The sequence below is a fragment of the Populus euphratica genome, unplaced genomic scaffold (genome assembly GCF_000495115.2).
Source record: "Populus euphratica unplaced genomic scaffold, PopEup_1.0 scaffold411.1, whole genome shotgun sequence".
Classification (NCBI taxonomy): domain Eukaryota; kingdom Viridiplantae; phylum Streptophyta; class Magnoliopsida; order Malpighiales; family Salicaceae; genus Populus; species Populus euphratica.
This window is the reverse complement of record NW_011500297.1, coordinates 69765-88986: the sequence shown is the minus strand read 5'-3', so window position 1 is coordinate 88986 and position 19222 is coordinate 69765. Positions and strand designations below refer to the sequence as shown.

Sequence of the window (19222 nt, the reverse complement as noted above, 5' to 3'; positions counted from 1 at the left end):
GCATTTACGTTTATGCCACATTTCTACCTCCAAAATCAATCTTCTAAACAAAAAAGATCATTTAGTAACTTCTATAAGTAGTTCTATTTGTGAAATTTTCCCCTTAGCTAAACAAAAACTGGTGCCCTTTCTATTATCTATGAATTCATCTATATAGGCTTTTCAATTACTTCACATTAATATTTAAGGGCCCTTCTTTGTTACTTCATATTCTAGTTATAAGTTTTTCCTTACCATTGTAGATGATTACAATAGATTCTCTTGGATATTTTTAATGAAATCCAAATCTAAAACTAGAGGTCTTCTTAGCAATTTTCTACTCTATATTCATACTTAATTCAATACCAGAATTAAAACTCTTAGAATAGACAGTGGACAAGAGTTTAATATGCCTACTTTTTACCAAGAACATGGCATTCATTATTCATCAATCAACCTTTGTTGAAACACTTGAACATAATAGAAGGGCTAAAAGGAAACATCAACATCTACTAAATATAGCTAGATCTCTCATGTTTCAATCCAAACTCCCTTTAGCTTACTGGACGGATTGCATTCTCACAGCCACTCACCTAATCAATCGTATTTCTTCACTCATTCTACAAAATCAAATACCATTTTAGATTCTATTCAACAAACCACCTACTTACAATTACTTCAAGGTATTCAGTTGTTTATATTTTGTTAGCACATTCATACATAACAAAGGAAAATTTCAACCACAAGCCACTAAATTTATTTTTCTTGGTTATCCTCCTCACAATAAAGGGTACAAAGTGCTTGACTTAACAACATACAAAACCTTTGTGTCTCGCAATGTTATTTTTCATGAATTCATATTTCCACATATTCCAAACATAATTCATACAACCTTTATGTTTCCTGATTTTCCTTAATTTTTTTATTCTTTTCCTTGTCAACTCCTATCCATTATGTTCTTTCTACATTATTGCCCTTACAAACTTCTGTTCCTCTAACTCCTTCCTTAACTCAACATCTTATTTCCCAACTCAGAAGGTCTGAAAGGATTAAACATCCATTTAATTACTTATAATAGTACTATTATGGCAATATGGCTCATATTCCTTCAGTAGACCCAAGCTCTTTTGATTGCTCCTTTCCTGGTAAGCCACACTCAATCTTCTCTTTCTTATTTACTTTTAAATTATCTTTACCACAACGAGCCTTCACTTCTTTTGTTTCCTTTGTTTTTTAAACCAAAGACTTACAAACAAGTCAGCTCTATTCCTCATTGGAAAAATGTTATAACCAATGAGATTATAACTTTTGAACAAAACCAAACCAGGGATTTAGTACTTCTGCCTCATGATAAATCTTTCATTGGATGTAAGTGGGTATACAAAGTAAAGTTCCAAGCTGATGGAAAGGTTGAAAGTTACAAGGCAAGATTGGTAGCTAAGGGATACACACAATAAGAGGGAATTAATTTCTTTGACACTTATTCTCTTGTGGCCAAGATGACAACAATTAGAGTTTTTCTCACCATTGCTGCTGTTAATAATTAGCATTTACATCAACATGATACAGACAATGCTTTCTTGTATGGTGACTTACATGAGGAAGTATATGTGCAGTTGCCTCCTGGTTATTCAACTCCCAATGATCCTTGAGCCTGCGAACTCAAAAAAAACATATATGGCTTGAAACAAGCTCATAGACAATGGTTCTTTAAGCTATTTACCTCTCTATTGCTTTTCAGATTTCTATAAGTAAAATCAAATTCTAGCCTCTTTATCAGAAAAACTACTAACAACTTCATCGCAGTATTAATCTATGTTGATGATGTAATCATCACTTCTAACACTTTTACAACAATTGACAAAGTTAAATAGTTCCTTCACATGACCTTCCCTATAAAAGATTTGGAAAAACTGAAGTATTTTCTAGGCATTGAGGTTGCTTGGTTTGTAAAAAACATTGTTCCTTTTTAGAGAAAGGATGCCTTAGATATACTAGTAGATAGTGGATTTTCTAGAGCTAAACCAGTCAGTTTTCGTATGGAATCCATACTGGAAGTTAGTGCTTATGATGATAACCCTTTTCTGTTTGACCCTGCATCTCATTGTAGACTCATTGGCAGACTTATCTATCTCACAGTCACACACCCAGACTTATCGTATGCCATCCAAACTCTTAGCCAATTCATGTCCAATCCTCATACAATGTATCTGCAAGATGTAGAGAAAGTCCTTCGATATCTTAAAGCAACACTAGGTCAAAGATTGCTTCTCAAATATGATTCTACCTTTCATTTAAAAGCCTATTCTGACAGTGATTGGGGAGATTGCATTGCTACTAGAAGAAGTGTCATTGGATATTTGGTTTTTCTTGGAGATTCACTTATCTCCTGGAAATTCAAGAAACAACCAACTATCAGTCAATCCTCAGTAAAAGCTAAATATTGAGCTTTGACAACTACATCATGTGAACTTCAATGGCTGGTTTATTTATTGGCTGATTTCCATATACAACACTTTTAGCTTGCCTTGCTATACACTGACAACAAATTTGCTTCAGAACTTGCCTCTAATTTGGTCCATCATGAATGCACTAAACATATACAACTTGACTGTCATCTTATTTGAGAAAAATTACATGAGGGATTGCTTAACATCATTCATATCCCTTCTAGATTTCAGCTAACACACACACTCACCAAACTGCTAGGTTATCTCACACTTACTCTTATCCTTAATAAGATGGGAATGATAAATATTTATTCTCATCTTGAGGGGGGATATTGGAATTTACAACAGTCTATCAATATGCACAATGAACACATCAAGAAATCATAGAAGGCCAAGTAGTTTGCAGAATAACCAATGCCCATAGCAGACTAAAGACTAGCCATTCTATTCTTATTCTGCAATCTTCATATATGTGTAAATACAGTTACAAAGTTAGTTATAACTGTTAAGCTAGTTGAAAGCTGTTAGTTAGTTGAGAAAGTTAGTTAGAATATGTGTATATATATGCATTCATGTACTTTGATTCAAGTAAGAAAAAAAAAAATGCTGCATGCAAATTATTTCAGACGTAAAGAAATGTTGCATGCAAATTATTTCAGACGTAAAGAATTCTTCTTTTCCTTTCTAAGAATTCATTCTCTACTTCTCTTTTCACTTCTTCTACATATTTCATATTCCTTATGTAACAATTCTACACATGTTATGGTAACAATCCAAAATTTAAAAGATTTTACAGTAGAAAAACTGATGAGATCTTTGCAAGCCCATGAGTAGAAAATAAAAAGAAGAGAAGAAAGGAGATCACTAGAACAAGCTTTACAAATAAAGCTAAATATGAAAAGTAATTCTAAATCCACTAATGGATCATTTCAAAGAGGTAGATCTTTTTACTAAGGAGAAAGATCTTTCAAAAATCAAGAAAATTATAGAGCAAGAAATCAAAGTTTCATTTTTAGAGGAAGTAAAGGCAAAAATCATGTAGCATATTCAAATTGGAGGAATAATAATGTGAATGCTTAATGTTCCAACTACAAGGAATATGGTCATTGTGCTTCAAATTATTCTCAAAACAAGTATGAAGACAAAAAAGTTAATTTTACATAAAAGAAACTTGATTCTAATCAACTAGATTTGTTACCGGCTTATAAAAAATTTAATTCCAATAATTATAGCACATGATATCTAGATATTAGAGCATCTCCTCACATGCCTGGAATGAACAAAGTGTCGTTTGAACTGGATAAAATTCAAGAGCAACCCAGCCTCTTGATTTGGTGGATTCAATTGATGGCAACATGTGCTTTTTTACTTTTATAGATGGAAAAGTTTAGTAAATTTAAGGAGTTTAAAATCTTAATAGAAAAAAAAGTGAATATAAATTGAAATACTTAAGAACAAATAAAAATGGTAAGTACACAACACATGAATTTAATGAGTATTATAGATAGAATAACATAAAACATCAATTAACTATGCCTCAAAAGCCTTAACAGAATAAGGTGTCTGAAAGAAAGAATAGAATCATTCTTAATACGGTTATATGTATATTAAAAGAGAGAAAATATTTTAAAGAATTTTTGATGAAAACCTGTTGTTTGCAAGTTCTCATCGAGAATTGTCATTTCATTGGCATTTTTTCAGTATTATTATTGTCGATGAATTATTTGGGCTAAAAAAATCAAAGTTCACCTTCTATTTTTCTTTAACAAGTGCATCAGAAATTAATTTTTGACATAATTTTTAGTCATGTATTCCATAAAAAATTCCAAAACCTTCTGTAAATTTATAACAAAATAGGGGAGAAATTGTAAATGAAATTGTCAATAGAATGTTCTTGTCTTTTAGCAATTTTATTAGTGTTTTCATTATTTTTTCTAGGTTTGATTGTTATAATCATCTAACCAACCTATAAATTTATAACAAAATAAGGGAGAAATTGTAAATGAAATTGCCAACAGAATGTTCTTGTCTTTTAGCAATTCTATTAGTGTTTTCATTATTTTTTCTAAGTTTGATTGTTATAATCATCTAACCAACCTAAATATACAAAAATAACAAAAACAACAATTGTGAAACCATTGAAATAATGAACGCATCTAAAAAAGAAACATTAAACTTTATCTAACAAATATAAATATAATGCCATATAAAGCACCAATAAATGTCTCATATAATTTTGATTTTATTACAGAATGAAACATCCTATCTAAATTAATTCAATGACAACAATAATATTTTTAATCAAACATAGCTAACAATAAAGGTTACAAGATATCTTGGAATTTATCAATGTAAATATGGTTAACGTGACTCTGGTTGGAAATCTAATAGACACAATAGTGATAAATTCAACTAACGGAAGAAAAACACATTCAGCATGCTAGCTCTCACCATAAATATAAATCAAATATTTTATCCTTACCAATTGATTGTTTCTTTTTGCATTCTTTCTAGTAATCCTAACTTGACCCAAACCCTATAATATTGGCTAAGAAAAAATATGAAAGGTAAAAATGATAAAAAAAAAATGAGATAACAAATGAATACCTTCTTATAGAGTGCTTTTAATTATACAATACAAAATATTAACAAGAAATTCCAAAAAACAAATTGATCTTAAAAATGATATATTTGAAATGAAAACCATTAGTCAGCCATAGACATAATGAAATTCCAACCTTTTAACGTGGCACATATCAATGTCCTTGTCATCCAAACAAAAGCTCATTTCTTGAAGTGCTTGGGGAGCTTGTTCCTATGATATCTACAAGGGAAGAGTGATTTCATCAATTGAAAATATGTTAATTATTAAAAAATATATAATAAAAAAATATCATAAAGTGATTGTTGGAATCTTACAAGTTACGATTCTAATCATATGATTACTCTCCAATCACAAGCAAAACAATGTTTTAAACTAAAATCAATTACATATAAATTTTCACAAAGAAAAGAAGGAGGTGAATGAGAGTACATGTGCCCCAGACATCACGAGTGACAATAGTGATAAAAAGCACAACATGTTAATAGCACTAATACGAGACAATAATTAATTATCAATTACAAATTTAATTTTGTATTAAAAATAAGTTTATAATCCAATAACTAATTATTAGTTTAATACAAATTTTATTTTCCATCAAAATATAAGCTAAATAATAAAATTAACAAAATAATATTTAAATATAAATGCCAATTTCAAGTAATATAAAAAATAATAGGTATGTTTGCTTAGTGTATTGAAGGTTCTTAAAAAATAGAACCAAGAGAAGGATGCTAACATTACTAATTGATATAGGTCAATGGCGGCGGGTTAGGTGGCCAAATCTGTGAAGGGGGTGGCCGAATTTGTTAATTAATTGGGAGAGAGATGCTACTATTTTGAATGAAAAGGAAGAAGAAGAAGAAGAAGAAATATAAAAGAAGAGAGAACTAAGGGTTTTAAATTTATTTAAATTTGCTGATAAAATTTCAATTGAGGGTTTCGTCGATATTCGTTAAATTATTAATGAAATTTGCATTGATTTTTTTTTCTTTTTCCATCTTATTTTTCTTTAGAAATTATCAATTGAAATTATTCGTTGTTGTCTCTATTAAAAACTACCAACTGTATATTTTTTTTGTTTTTTTATTATTATCTATTAATTTTCTAAGAATGAATATGACTATCCAGTATATAAAGAGGGCAGTGACAGTGGCTAGAATAGTGTTGAGCTTAGACACTGTTAATAGTACTGTTAAGCTCTTGATGGGTTTGAGTTGCTGGTGGGTTGAGGGTATTTATAGGAAAATTAGGGGTTTGCATGGTGAGGACGTGTTCATTTTTGTTGTGTAAGATGGTGAGTCTGAGGTTAAATGTATGCATGAAGGGTTAAAAAGCAATGCAAATTAGTACAATAAACTGACTTTTTTTTTTTTTTAATGATGGAAATATTTTTATAATTTTATAATAACAATTTTGAAGTTGTCTTTAAAAGTGATTTAGAGAAGTAAATGAAAAGCTCTCATAAAAATTCTCATAGAATTGAGAATTGAGTTTTCAATGTGATGGTGAATTATTAATTACATTCAATCTTAAAATAAAAAATTATTTTAAATTGTTTTAAATGAAATATTTTTGGAATTCTTATCCTTATCTCATAGTATCTTTTTCTTATTTATAAATGTTGAAATGTACTATATTTCCATTTAAAAAAACTACAAATAAACCCTTAATTTTTTCAAGATGCAGTGGTGAAATTCATAAATATCTTATTTATTATTATATTTTAAAAAAATTTAAAAATTATTTATTTTTACTTTAAATTAATATTTTTTTTATGTTTTCAGATTATTTTAATATACCATTATTAAAGATAATTTTTTTAAAATGAAAAATATTATTTTATATATTTTTAAATAAAAAATGATTTATAAAACAATTATAAGCATAGGCCAATATTTGGAGTACTACTAGGGCAAGAGATTGCAAAAGATTTGTGAGTTTTCAGCAATCATTTTTGTGGATTAATAAGAAAGGGGGGGGAAAAGAAGATATTGCAATAAACAAGTGTAGAAAAATAAACAAGTGGTTAATTAAGGTGCGGATAACTATGTATATTTATTTATTGCGTTATAAATTTTTTTTTTTATCACGTAGCAAGTTAGCTTACATAATATGACTACTTGTGAATGATGGGGGAAAATTATGATTTCATTAAATATTATTTACGTTAAGAAAATTCAATTTATAACACTACCAACGATTAAGTATATTTGCCTATTATGTCATTTGAAAATTTAACTAATTATATCTTAATTATGATAATTCTCATAACTTATTTTCTCAGAAATCCTTTGAATTTTTTCCAAGAAAAATGCAAAAATACCAATTTCTTAAAAAGTATAATATTGTTTTTCACAATTTTTTTTATCATTTCACAATTTTTTTTTGATCATTTCTCTTGTTTTTTTATATATTGATAATTTTTTCAAAAAGAAGAAAGATAGAGAAGGAAAAACAAATACAGAAAGAAAAAAAAATAGTGAAAAAATAATAATGATTAATTTAGAATTTTTTTTTAATTATATAATATTGTTTAAAAGATAATGAATTTTAAAAATCAGAAACTAGAAGGTAATATAAATTCTTGGAGAAATTATGAAAATTATAGATGATTGTGAAAGACTATAAAGATTAAATATGAAAAGAATATTTTGAGTAACATATAAAGACTATAAAGATTAAATATGAAAAGAATATTTTGAGTACCCATCAACCAGCCTCTCTCGCTTCATTCTTGCTGTGAGCCATCAAAGCCACTAGCCCCTTTATCTAGCCCAAGCAAAACCAGCATTTCATCGTAGCAGAGAAACCAACAGCATCACAGCCTTAGATCATAGACTCATCATCTTCTCTGGTTGCAGCCACCTCCAGTCAAACAAGATCAACCAGTATCCCCCCATGGCCTTAACCCAAAAATCAACTTTATCTTTCCTCCAGCCAAGAGCTTCCAAGACCACCCATTCCAACAGTCCTTTAACCCGTGCCAATGACAGTAGTAGCAACCCGACACCGACGAGTATCCAAAACCTGCAGCGGAGAAGCAGATCCGTAGAGAAGAGGAAGAAATAGAACTGTTTGTTTGTGAAGTTTTCTCTTTTGCAGGTATTGTTTAGGCTCACCGCCGGCACGAGGAGGACGAGGAGGAGGAGAAACCAATCCAAAAAAAAAAAGTTGTTTCACCTTTGGTGACACGCGAATCCACGTGCTATTAGTGGTTGTGGTGCGGACGACCGCCACTATTCCTCCACTTCTTGCACTTGTCCCTTGGTGACGACATCCTTACAATCCTTTTTAATCAGATTAATTCATAATCTTAAATTATTTTTATTAATAAATTACTAAAATATGATAAAATTTAAAATAAAATGTTTATTCTTATGTATTATTTTTAGAATATTTGGATATTATTGATTTGTATTAATGTGTGTTTTTGTTGAGATGATTTGATAATTTATATTAGATTATGAGTTCATTTTTTTGGGTTGTTATTACTAATTGAAAATTAAATATTTATTTATGGATTATGCTTGTGTTTATATTGATTTGAATATTAAATATTAATCATAGATTATGCTTGGGTTTAATCTTTTAAACTTGCAACTTGTCAAAAAGTAGAATTTCAAGAATGATGATTAAATATAATAGAAAATTTAATCTTTTAAACTTGTAACTTGTCAAAAAGTAGAATTCCAAGAATGATGATTAAATATAATAGAAAAAAAATTTGAGCATGAAATCATAAGAAAAAATCAATTTCAAGAACTATTTCAAATAAAATAAATGAAAAGTAAAAGTATATGAACTGAATCTAACAAATAAAAAAATTGATAAAATATGAAATTGAAAAAAAATATTATAATCTTATGAATTATTTCAAATAAAAAAATATTAATCAAAAGGAAAGGAATGAAATAAGAAAGAAAGAAAATTAAAGAGCTGCTTTGAAAATTTCAAGAGTTAAGCGTGAAAATTTAGAGAGAAAAGAAGAAAAAGAAGAAATATCGTCAATGTGAAAATAGAAATTTGTTAGCAAGAAGCTTTGTTTAAGGATGAAGGGGCAACTAAGATGATTTGAATGCTGCCTCATAATCCACATTTTGATTGGCGCAATATCTTTTGGTAAGATTTGGAATTTAAAGTTAAAATTTTATATCATCTAGTTTTATTTTTATGCTATTAAAAATAACTTTAAATTAAACTATTAGATCAAGTTAAAACTTTACCAAGAGATTCTAGAGATATTTTTATATGTTGGGTAAATATTTAAGTGAATCAGACTTTGATCAGGGCTTTTAATATAGGTTAGAATAAATTGTATGAATTTTGTTATTTACTTTCTGTTAACTTGTGAACGTTCTATTTGAAAAATATTATTTTTCTATAAGAATATGACCGTTTATTTTAGAAATTTTCTATTTCTATAAGGATTTTTAATAGGCTGTAATATAATTTCCATATCAATGATTCACTGATGTTTCAAAATATTTTTCTAATATAAATTCTTTATTCATCATAGCTATATAAGAAAAAAAGAATTAGTGATGTTTAATGACATATTAGTTTCTAAGATAATTAGATAAGATTGTAAGCTATAAATAAATTTTATAACATATTTGTATTGTTTGATTTTCTTTTTATCTTCTCACAACAACATAGGAAATTAACTTACAAATTTTATTTTTATTGTTTTAGCTATAACCCAAGTTTGTTTAAATTAAGGTTTGTGCTTGCTAATATAGGTTTTATATCAGTTTTGAAAGTAGGTCAATTCATTCCATAAATGTAAATTAATTAGGGCTAATTTTTTAGAAGTACTTAAACTCTTATAAGTCTAAGTTTCAACAACCTTTCATGAATAGCACTTCCAAACTTTTTAGTTTAATGTGTAATACAGATTCTTATATTATTTGGTTCTTAAATAAACTAAATCTTATTTATTGAAGATTAACTAATTTTGTAGCATCGTTTGGCTTCATTTCAATAGTGTTATTGTCATAAAACAAGTTTTCATTATGTCATGCTTCCATCAGACTTCTTTTAGCTTTTCAAAATCATATCTTAATTTTAATTATGAATTGCATAATCACATTATCATGATATTTAAATCAACTATGTTTTAAAAAGCTAAAAGAACTTTTTTACCTCTGATTGACATGCAATAACTAATGAATTATAAGAAAAAGACTGCATCACTTTCAATAAAAGATTTAATAATTTTTTTTAGAAAGAAAAAATAATAATTTCATTACTCAAAACTATAATTATATGTATTAGAAAATCTAATATCTTATTTCTTTAATGATGGTATATATTAAACCTTACTACTCCAACAAGACCATATAATTTGATGACATTATGTACGGTGGATATGTAATATTTAGTTGAGCCTGTTTTGTTATTAATTTAAATTTGATAAAATACAATATTTCATACTATTTGATTTTTAAAGATAATACAAGAAAAAAAAGAAAAAAAAATCATTTGAGATGCCCATAAAAAAATGAAATTTATGACTAAAAATTCACAACATTAAACATAAAACAATAAACTTTTGGTTTGCAATCACTGTAATGCTGAGAAGAAATTATTTTAATAAGAAAAGTTTTTGAAATAGAATTGATAACTTGGAAATAATTATAGAATTAATCAATGTTTAAAGAAAAATTATTAGTTATTTATAATATATTATTCTTTCACTTACATAAAAATAAAACTCGACAGATATTCTAGTTTTTAATACTAGTAATAAATAATATCAAAAATCTTTTTAAAATGTTATTATGATTGCATCCCACTGTAATTTTTAAGTGAAGTTTTAATTTAAAAATATATTAAAATACTATTTTTAATTTTATTTTTTAAAATTAATTTTTAACATCAATAAATGAAAATAATTTAAAAAATAAAAAAAATATTTTTTTAAAAAATAAATATTAACCGATATCTGTTTCGACCTCCTCTGAAACAAAGGCTTAGTGCATAAACCCACATGTCCAAATGTCCCAGTCAGAAGTCCTTGCCTCATCAGTTATGCCATATCATATAATAATAATAATAAAAATAAAATAAAATAATCTTCTTAGGCCTTGGTTTCATCAGCATTTTTGTTTCTGTCATACCTGTATGAACATTTGAATATTCAAACCCCTGGGAAGCATGTTCACATTGCTTGCTGCACAAAGTGACAGACGCCAAGCTCCTAGCTACAAAATCATGGCTGGTCCATCATCTGTCAGCACACATCCATGGAAATGTACAAGAACAACCTTTATTAATGAGCTAACGTGGCGTTGACGAAACGTGACTTTCTTTTTCGTTTGTGGTTTTTTTTATCGGTAAAGGACGATTTTCCAAACATAATTTAGATTGATTTTCAAGTTTTTTAGTATTAACTTTTAAATTCGTTTTATATTTTTTTGTTATTTTCTTAATGACAGTCTTATATTTTAATATTTATTTTGATTCCTTGTTTATTGTGCATGTAATCTTGTCGAGATTAATATGTTTTTTTTTTTTTTATCATATATATTTTTTTTATTTGGTTTTGGTAAAACAATATTTATCTTATTATTATATAATATGCATTGAATTTTTAATATGAATTTAGTATTTTTTTTCCCGATAAGATAATATTATAGCTAACGATACACAAAAAAATTCACAAATATTTCATATAATATATACATCTCCATGAATATTACTATAAATATTCTAAATATTTATGAGATATTTATATTTAATAACTTAAATACATCTTAAAATATTTATTTTAAAAAAATCTATATAAACAGAATTGAGGTGTAGACTTTAATTTCTCTAGACAATATAAATCTAAAAAAAATATAAGTTTGATACAAGATTTAAATAACATTTAAGAAATATTTAAGTGTAGAGAATATTTATTCTCAATATCACCTAAATAAATACAACATTGACTTGAGTTTCAAAGTGTTTTTTTTGTAGATATAGTTGGGCCGACCAAGTCTTCCGAGTTAAGTTTTATCAACCTATAAAAAATACTCATAATTTTTCTATAAAGAATTTTTCCAGCCTCACCAATAGCTAAATTTATATAACATTTCATAACTCTATTTTTTTTTTTTTTACAAAAACAAGATTGATTGCTTAACTTTTTTTTTTCTTGATGGAAAAATTATAACCAATCACCTTCTACAAAATTATCAATAAAGAAAGAACAACTTAAAATTAAAATGATTTGAAAGAATTTTTGAATTATTTATCATAAAATCCTTTTTATATTTATCTTATTAAATTCTAAGTTTGTATTATAGTTTTACTTTGATCTTTTACTTGACTTTTTTCTTTCTTTCTATAACTTACATTCTAATTTTATTGATTTTATATAAAGGAAATTCAAGAAATCACATGCATACATAATAAATGAGAAAGAGATTAGGTTATATATATATAATGAAGGAGTTGAAATAGGTAAGATTTAAAAATATATGCTTTGATGTTGGTAGTATATAAAAGGAAATAGATTTGGTAAAATTTGAAATTTAAAAGAAAGTAGATTTTGTTAAGTAAGAGAAAATCTCCAAATAAAATCTTAGGCTTTCGCGTGCGTGTATTGTACGTTTTGTATTCCATTTCATGGAAAAAAAGAAAAGAAAAAGAGGAGAGCAATCCACAGGTTATACATCCTAAGCCACCGATTTCAATTTAGAATAGCTTTCATTTCATTATAATATATAGTATACTAAGACAAGATACTGAACAAGTTCACACTAAAGGGTTAAGGATCTTTATGTCTTGACTTGTGATGTATTGTCTTCTGTTTGAATATGGATTTTGGATACACTATAAAATGCAGGAAAACAGAAGTGTAATTGGTGTAGTTTGTAACTAAATTTTAAATGGCCGAGACTTCAGCCACCCAAATTCTAGCGATCGTATTCTGTGTAACGGCAGCTGCGGCCGCAGCACGAGCAAAGGTTTATTCCTTCAATAATCAGGGTAGCACATCTGTGTCATCCCTGAATGCCAGTGATGGTATTTGCAAATCGGTGGTGGAGCCACAAGGCTACGCCTGCCAGGAACATACGGTACAGGAGGCTAATGTTTGCTAGCTCAGCTTCAATAACGGACTAAGAGTCATTTTGCTTTAGAAACTTGAGCACATTTTTCAAACTCTGGATGGATTATTGCAGGTTACAACAAAAGATGGTTATATTCTTAGCCTTCAGAGAATGCCTTCTGGGCTGTCCGGTAAGGCAGCAGACAAGCCGCCAGTTCTGCTACAACATGGGCTAATGATGGTCCGTCGTAGCTAGCTAATTCTTCATTGATCTCTAATGTTTTTGGCTGCGATTTAAATGAAAACGAAAAATAACATTACCGGATTGACGGCAGGATGGCGTAACGTGGCTGATGAATCTTCCTGATGAATCTTTAGCATTCATATTGGCGGATAATGGTTATGATGTGTGGATTGCCAACAGTCGTGGGACTAGATTTAGCCGGGGCCACGCATCACTCCATCCCAATGATTCGGTACTTTTGAGTCTTTATATTTTCCTTCATGAGGCGACCCTGAATCTTTTTTAACAATCGAACATTTTATCTTGTTTCATGGCAGGCTTATTGGGATTGGACCTGGGATGAGTTAGCTGCCTATGATCTTCCTGCTACATTTCAGTATGTGCATGACCAGACAGGGCAAAACCTTCACTATGTTGGGCATTCGCAGGTGAATATTGCACTGTGTTTGCTTTCACTGTTTTTTTGTTGTTCCTGGAACATTAATTATTATCGTTGTAGAATTTTGTTCTGCATTTATATATGTAGCTTTTGACTTCGTTTCAGGGGACTTTGATTGCTTTTGCTGCATTTTCTCAAGAAAAGTTACTGAACATGTTAAGATCGGCTGTTTTGCTCAGTCCAATAGCTTATCTTAACCAGATGCCATCACCGCTTGCAAGAGGTGCTGCCGATTTATTTCTAGCTGAGGTAAAACCAAATGAATGGATCTTCCTTGTTCAAAAAAATGAATTTCCAAATTTAAATTTAAAGGAAAAGAATTCCCTTACCTTCTTACTTCTTATTCTGTCTCCTTATTGCACAGGACTTGTACTGGTTAGGACTCCATGAATTTGTTCCTCGAGGGTGAGAAAGCAACTTTTCTTCTTCTTCCTTTCCTTTCCTTTTTCTTTTTCATATCTCCAAGTTAATCAATGGCTAAAACTTACCTTTATAAAAATATTTCCTTAGATGTTTACCTAGAGGTCCACGAGAAAAAGGTATTAAGTTGCTAAATAAAATAGTAATCATTGTGATTTCTTACTGAACAGGCAGGCTGCAAACAAGCTTTTGGAAGATATCTGCGGTAAACCTGGGATCAACTGCACTGACTTAATGACATCTTTCACTGGTATTTAAGCTTATTTATTAAAACCTAGACACCCAAAAGTTTAGTAGTTAACCAATGCTGATTGACTAGCCAACATGTTTTAGGCCCGAATTGCTGCTTGAATTCTTCTAGGACAAATGAATTTCTTGATCATGAACCTCAATCAACAGCAACCAAGAACATGATCCACCTGGCACAGAGTAAGTGTTTCTACATTCCTGATTTACTAACTCTTTTATAAGACAAATTAAGAAGGATATTTGAACAACAAAATTATCGCAATATGGTTCTGCATGACAATTAGAAAATTATCTCAAACATTGTTTTCGGTGAATGGGAAGGAAATGGGATACCTTATTCGAGCAAAATCCAAACAGAAAAATGCTGAACTTTAGAAGTTTGCTTTATTCATTACATTCTGATTTCGTGTTTCTATGTAGTGATTAGGACGGGAACGATAGCGATGTATGATTATGGTAATGAAAATGACAACAAGGATCATTACGGGCAACCTACTCCTCCAGTGTATAACATGACCAGCATCCCTAATGACCTTCCTCTTTTTCTTGGGTATGGAGGGAAGGACTATCTCTCTGATGTGAAGGATGTACAAGTTCTACTAGACAACCTCAAAAATCACGATGATGACAAGCTGGTGGTACAATACACTGATGAATATGCTCATGCAGATTTTGTTTTTGCCGTGAATGCTAATCAGATTGTATATGATCGTTTAATAGCCTTTTTTAAGATCAACTGATTAGTCAATGAACTCTATTTGTAGACAATAACAGGATTTGTCTATGGCTACTTTTCCATGTAGATAGGCCTATAATATCCATGTTTATTGCAAATATTCAATCTCATGATTGAATGTAAAGGTCATGTACTGCTTAAATAGTTTTGATTTTCTTGGTTAACTTCATTCACTATCGCAAAATTAACAAATACAAATAGAAACATTAATAAATTTTTTTTTATCATTATATATCAAAGGAATAATGAAGGGTATTATAATGAGATTTAAAAAAAAATCATCCAGTGACATTGTATTTTTATTGATGGAATTATTAATAGAATAATTTCATCAAAAATATCATTAGTGGTATTTAATTTATAATCATACTAGTGGCAAAGCCATCTAAAAGCAAGAGGGGGCAATCACCCTTAATTTTTTTTTAAAATACTTTTTATATTAGAATATTTATAATATCTTAAAAGGTTTAACTTTCTTTGTTGGCTACTAATTGGCTCAAGTTAGCTCTTGTTAACTTATGGCATAATATAATATAAAATATATATTTCTATAACATTTCACTAAACATTTTCCTTTTCTTTTCTTTACTTCCATTAATTAACTAGGAGGCTGTATTCTTTCTTTCGAGCTATTATCATTGCCTCTCTCTCTTCTATAAAATTTTTCTTCAAGTCCTAAGAATTAATTAATTAAGTAAATAAACTCTTTATGCTTTGTGATTTAGGTAAATTTTCTTCATCTTTTCTATTTGTTGCATTGTCTAATTTTGGTTTTATTCATTTATAATTAGTTATTGCAAATTATTAGGTTTATGATAATTTAAGGGTTTGTTGAATTAATATATGTATGAGTAATATTATATGCATATGGATATAAATTGAAATGAGTTTTGATGAATTGATAAGTATTTTTTTTTATGAATTTCATATGAAAAATGGATGGTGATAAATTTACTAATGATGAAAAATGAAGTATAGGATAAAAAAATTAGGGACACAATAGAGAAATAAAAAAATATTTAACATTTATGCTTAACCCCCTTGTAGAAAACAATAACTCAGCAATAACAACATCAATTTGTCATGACAATCATTTTAAGCTATGATTTTAAATACTCTTTACTATATGTCAACATAGAATTGTTGCCAAAAATTTCATTAGTCCTTGTAAGATTTAGAAAACACAAGCATTGAACCCATCCTAAATTAAAAATAGATAAATAACAATTTGGTTGTATATATTCAAATAATGTCTTCGATGAGATTGATAATAAAATTATCATGAAGCGGTTGTAAAATATGAAACTTAAATAGAACAATTATAACATAAGTTTTATCATTTTAAAAGTATTCTTAAATTAATTTTGCTTGATATGAGTTAGTACATATGTTTCAAATTGATTTATCTATATAGAGCATGTTTACATAATAAATAATATCAAGCATTTGTTAGTAATTTTCCCCCTCATTTAAAAAATTCTAACTCCACCACTGGACCTGATCGACCCTTATCTCTCTTCCATTTCTTTTTTTTTTTATGCATTTTTTTCTACAACAATCACCCCCTTCCCCCACAATCTCAACATAATTCAACCTCCCACAACAAATTTGGCCACCATAACATTTAGTTTGCCAGCATCCGTGTTTTGATTCAAATTTTATTGAGAATTCTCCACTTTAAATAAGCAAATCCACCTTTTTTTTTTAATTTAAACTCAATTTTAAAATGTTGATTTTTTTGCATATTTTTTGTAGCATATGTATTTTATTTTGTTGTTTACTTGTTTTATAGTTTTTTCTTATACAAATTTATTTTATGAATTTATGATTTGTACATGTTAGGGTTTATTTTAGATTTTGTAACATTATATTTATTTGTACATTGATGAAACTTATGTTGAATTTCATACTTAGGTGTTCTGTGATGAAATAAATAACGGTTTTATTTAATGAGTTCATTTTATATTTTATCAATTTTATCATTGAGTTGAAAATTTTGATAAATGTGTACAAATTTGAGTTTATGTAGATAATTGATAATGAATTAAAAGTACTATTAAAATAGATTGAATAAGTTTGAACTAAATCAATCTTTTTGCAAATTATATAGTTAACGTAGTTAATTAATATATGTTGTAATCATTATTTTATATAGGTTTTTATATAAGTAATGAATGATTGTTTATGGATATATAGAGATTCACCCTAAGAATTATGAATGGTAGATTATTGTAATAGGATTCAAGGCTTTATTAATTACGCACTTTTTAAATCCCAGAAATATTAATGAAACGGGAATTAGATATCCATGCAAGAGGTGTAAAAATAAAAAGTCTCTTAATTCAGATGTTGTAATTGTATATCTCCTACAAAAAGGGTTTATGAAAAAATATATGTGTTGGTATGTACACGAAGAACCATATATTTCTCACGATATCATGGTAGAAAAGATGGTTAGCTCAACTTCTAGTTCTAGCAATTTGCATGAAGTTGTAGATGACAATAATAATGCTTATTGTAATATAGTTATAGATGTAGTGGAAATGAATCAGGGTCATGCTAGTCAATGTCCAATCATAGATGAAAAACTTAATACAAACACGATCAAGTTTTTTAATCTTTTGAAAGATTTTGACGAACCATTAAGGGATGGTTGCATAAATCATAATAAATTAAAGATTATTGCATAGGTGTTTAATATCAAGTTGGATCACGAGTCGAGTGAGGGCGGTTATGATAGAATTATCGAATGAGTTAGAAGTATTTTACTTGAAAGGAACAAGTTGAAAAAGAACTTCTATGCTACTAAGTTTATAGTGAAACCCTTTGGTCTAGGATATTAAAAAATTAACATATATCCAAATTTTTGTATGTTGTACTACCTTGAAAATGCAAAGTTGACCAAATGTAAAACACAGTCATTCTCGTTATAAACCCATTATTGGCAAGGGAAGGTCTCTTGTTGCTCAAAGAAAACTTAGATATTTCTCAATCACATTTAAATTGCAGAGGTTATTCATATTACCAAAGACTATTGTCATCAAGAATGTGTATGAGGTTGGAGTTTATATTTTTATTTATGGTCCTATCCAGTCCTAATAGTCCAAGTTAGAATATAGATGTTTGTTTTTGACTGTTGATTGATAAGTTAAAGCAGTTGTGGTCATCCGGGCTTTAACTTATAATGTATCAAAGAAACAAAATTTTTTTATGAAGGCAGTTTTGATGTGGATTTTTAATAATTTTCTAGCTTATGAAATGGTTTTTAGTTGGATCATACATGAAAAACTAGCGTGTCCATATTATATGAAAAATAACAAGGCATTTATATCAACAAACAATAGCAAAATATCTTTTTCTTTTTTTCTTTTTATTGCCACTGATGGTTTTTGCCAATAGATTATAGGTTTCAAAAGAACAAAAATGACGTCTATTGGCAGAGTTGAAAGGAATGTTGCACCGTTGCTTCTTTCAAGTAAAGAATTGTATAATGTGGTGTTGGAGTACAGTGACATTGTGTTTGGATTTCAATATAGTAAGAATAAGTTTTCTAATTTTGGTTTGACTCATAATTGAATAAAGCAAAGTATTCTCTAGGAGCTTCCTTATTGGAAGACTAATCTTCTCTACCATAACTTTATGTCATGCACATAGAAAAGAATGCATTTGAGAACATTTTCAACATAGTTATGGACATGAGGGGAAGATAAAGTACAACTTCAAAGCTAGAATGAATATAATTTTGTTTTTTATCAGTATAAAAATATGAAGTTGATTTATATTGGGTCGTAGGTCATAAAACTTAAAGCCAGTTTTGCCTTAGATAAGAATGCACAGTTACTTATCTATTAATGACTTAAACGTCCATGTTTTCCTGATAGACATGTCTCAAACATATCAAGGTTGGTGAATATGGAGGATTGCAAATTGTATAGAATTAAGCGCCATAAATACCACATGTTTATGCAAACACTTATTCCATAAGTTTACTGGGATTTATTGCTAAAAGGGATATAAGATGCATGCACAGAAACTAGTCACTTATTTAAAGATATATGCTTC

The 19222-nt window shown here is 28.5% G+C and overlaps 1 protein-coding gene across 1 annotated transcript; it reads left to right on the top strand.

Moving 5' to 3' along the window:
• Positions 1-12874: 12874 nt before the first annotated feature.
• Positions 12875-15321, top strand: LOC105113316 (triacylglycerol lipase 2-like). Its single transcript, XM_011009450.1, has 9 exons — positions 12875-13100; positions 13206-13313; positions 13408-13548; positions 13634-13744; positions 13861-14004; positions 14120-14160; positions 14346-14425; positions 14509-14604; positions 14845-15321. Exons 1-9 carry the CDS (start codon positions 12912-12914, stop codon positions 15162-15164), a joined length of 1230 nt encoding a protein of 409 aa, XP_011007752.1. The 5' UTR covers positions 12875-12911; the 3' UTR covers positions 15165-15321.
• The last annotated feature ends 3901 nt before the right edge of the window (positions 15322-19222 follow it).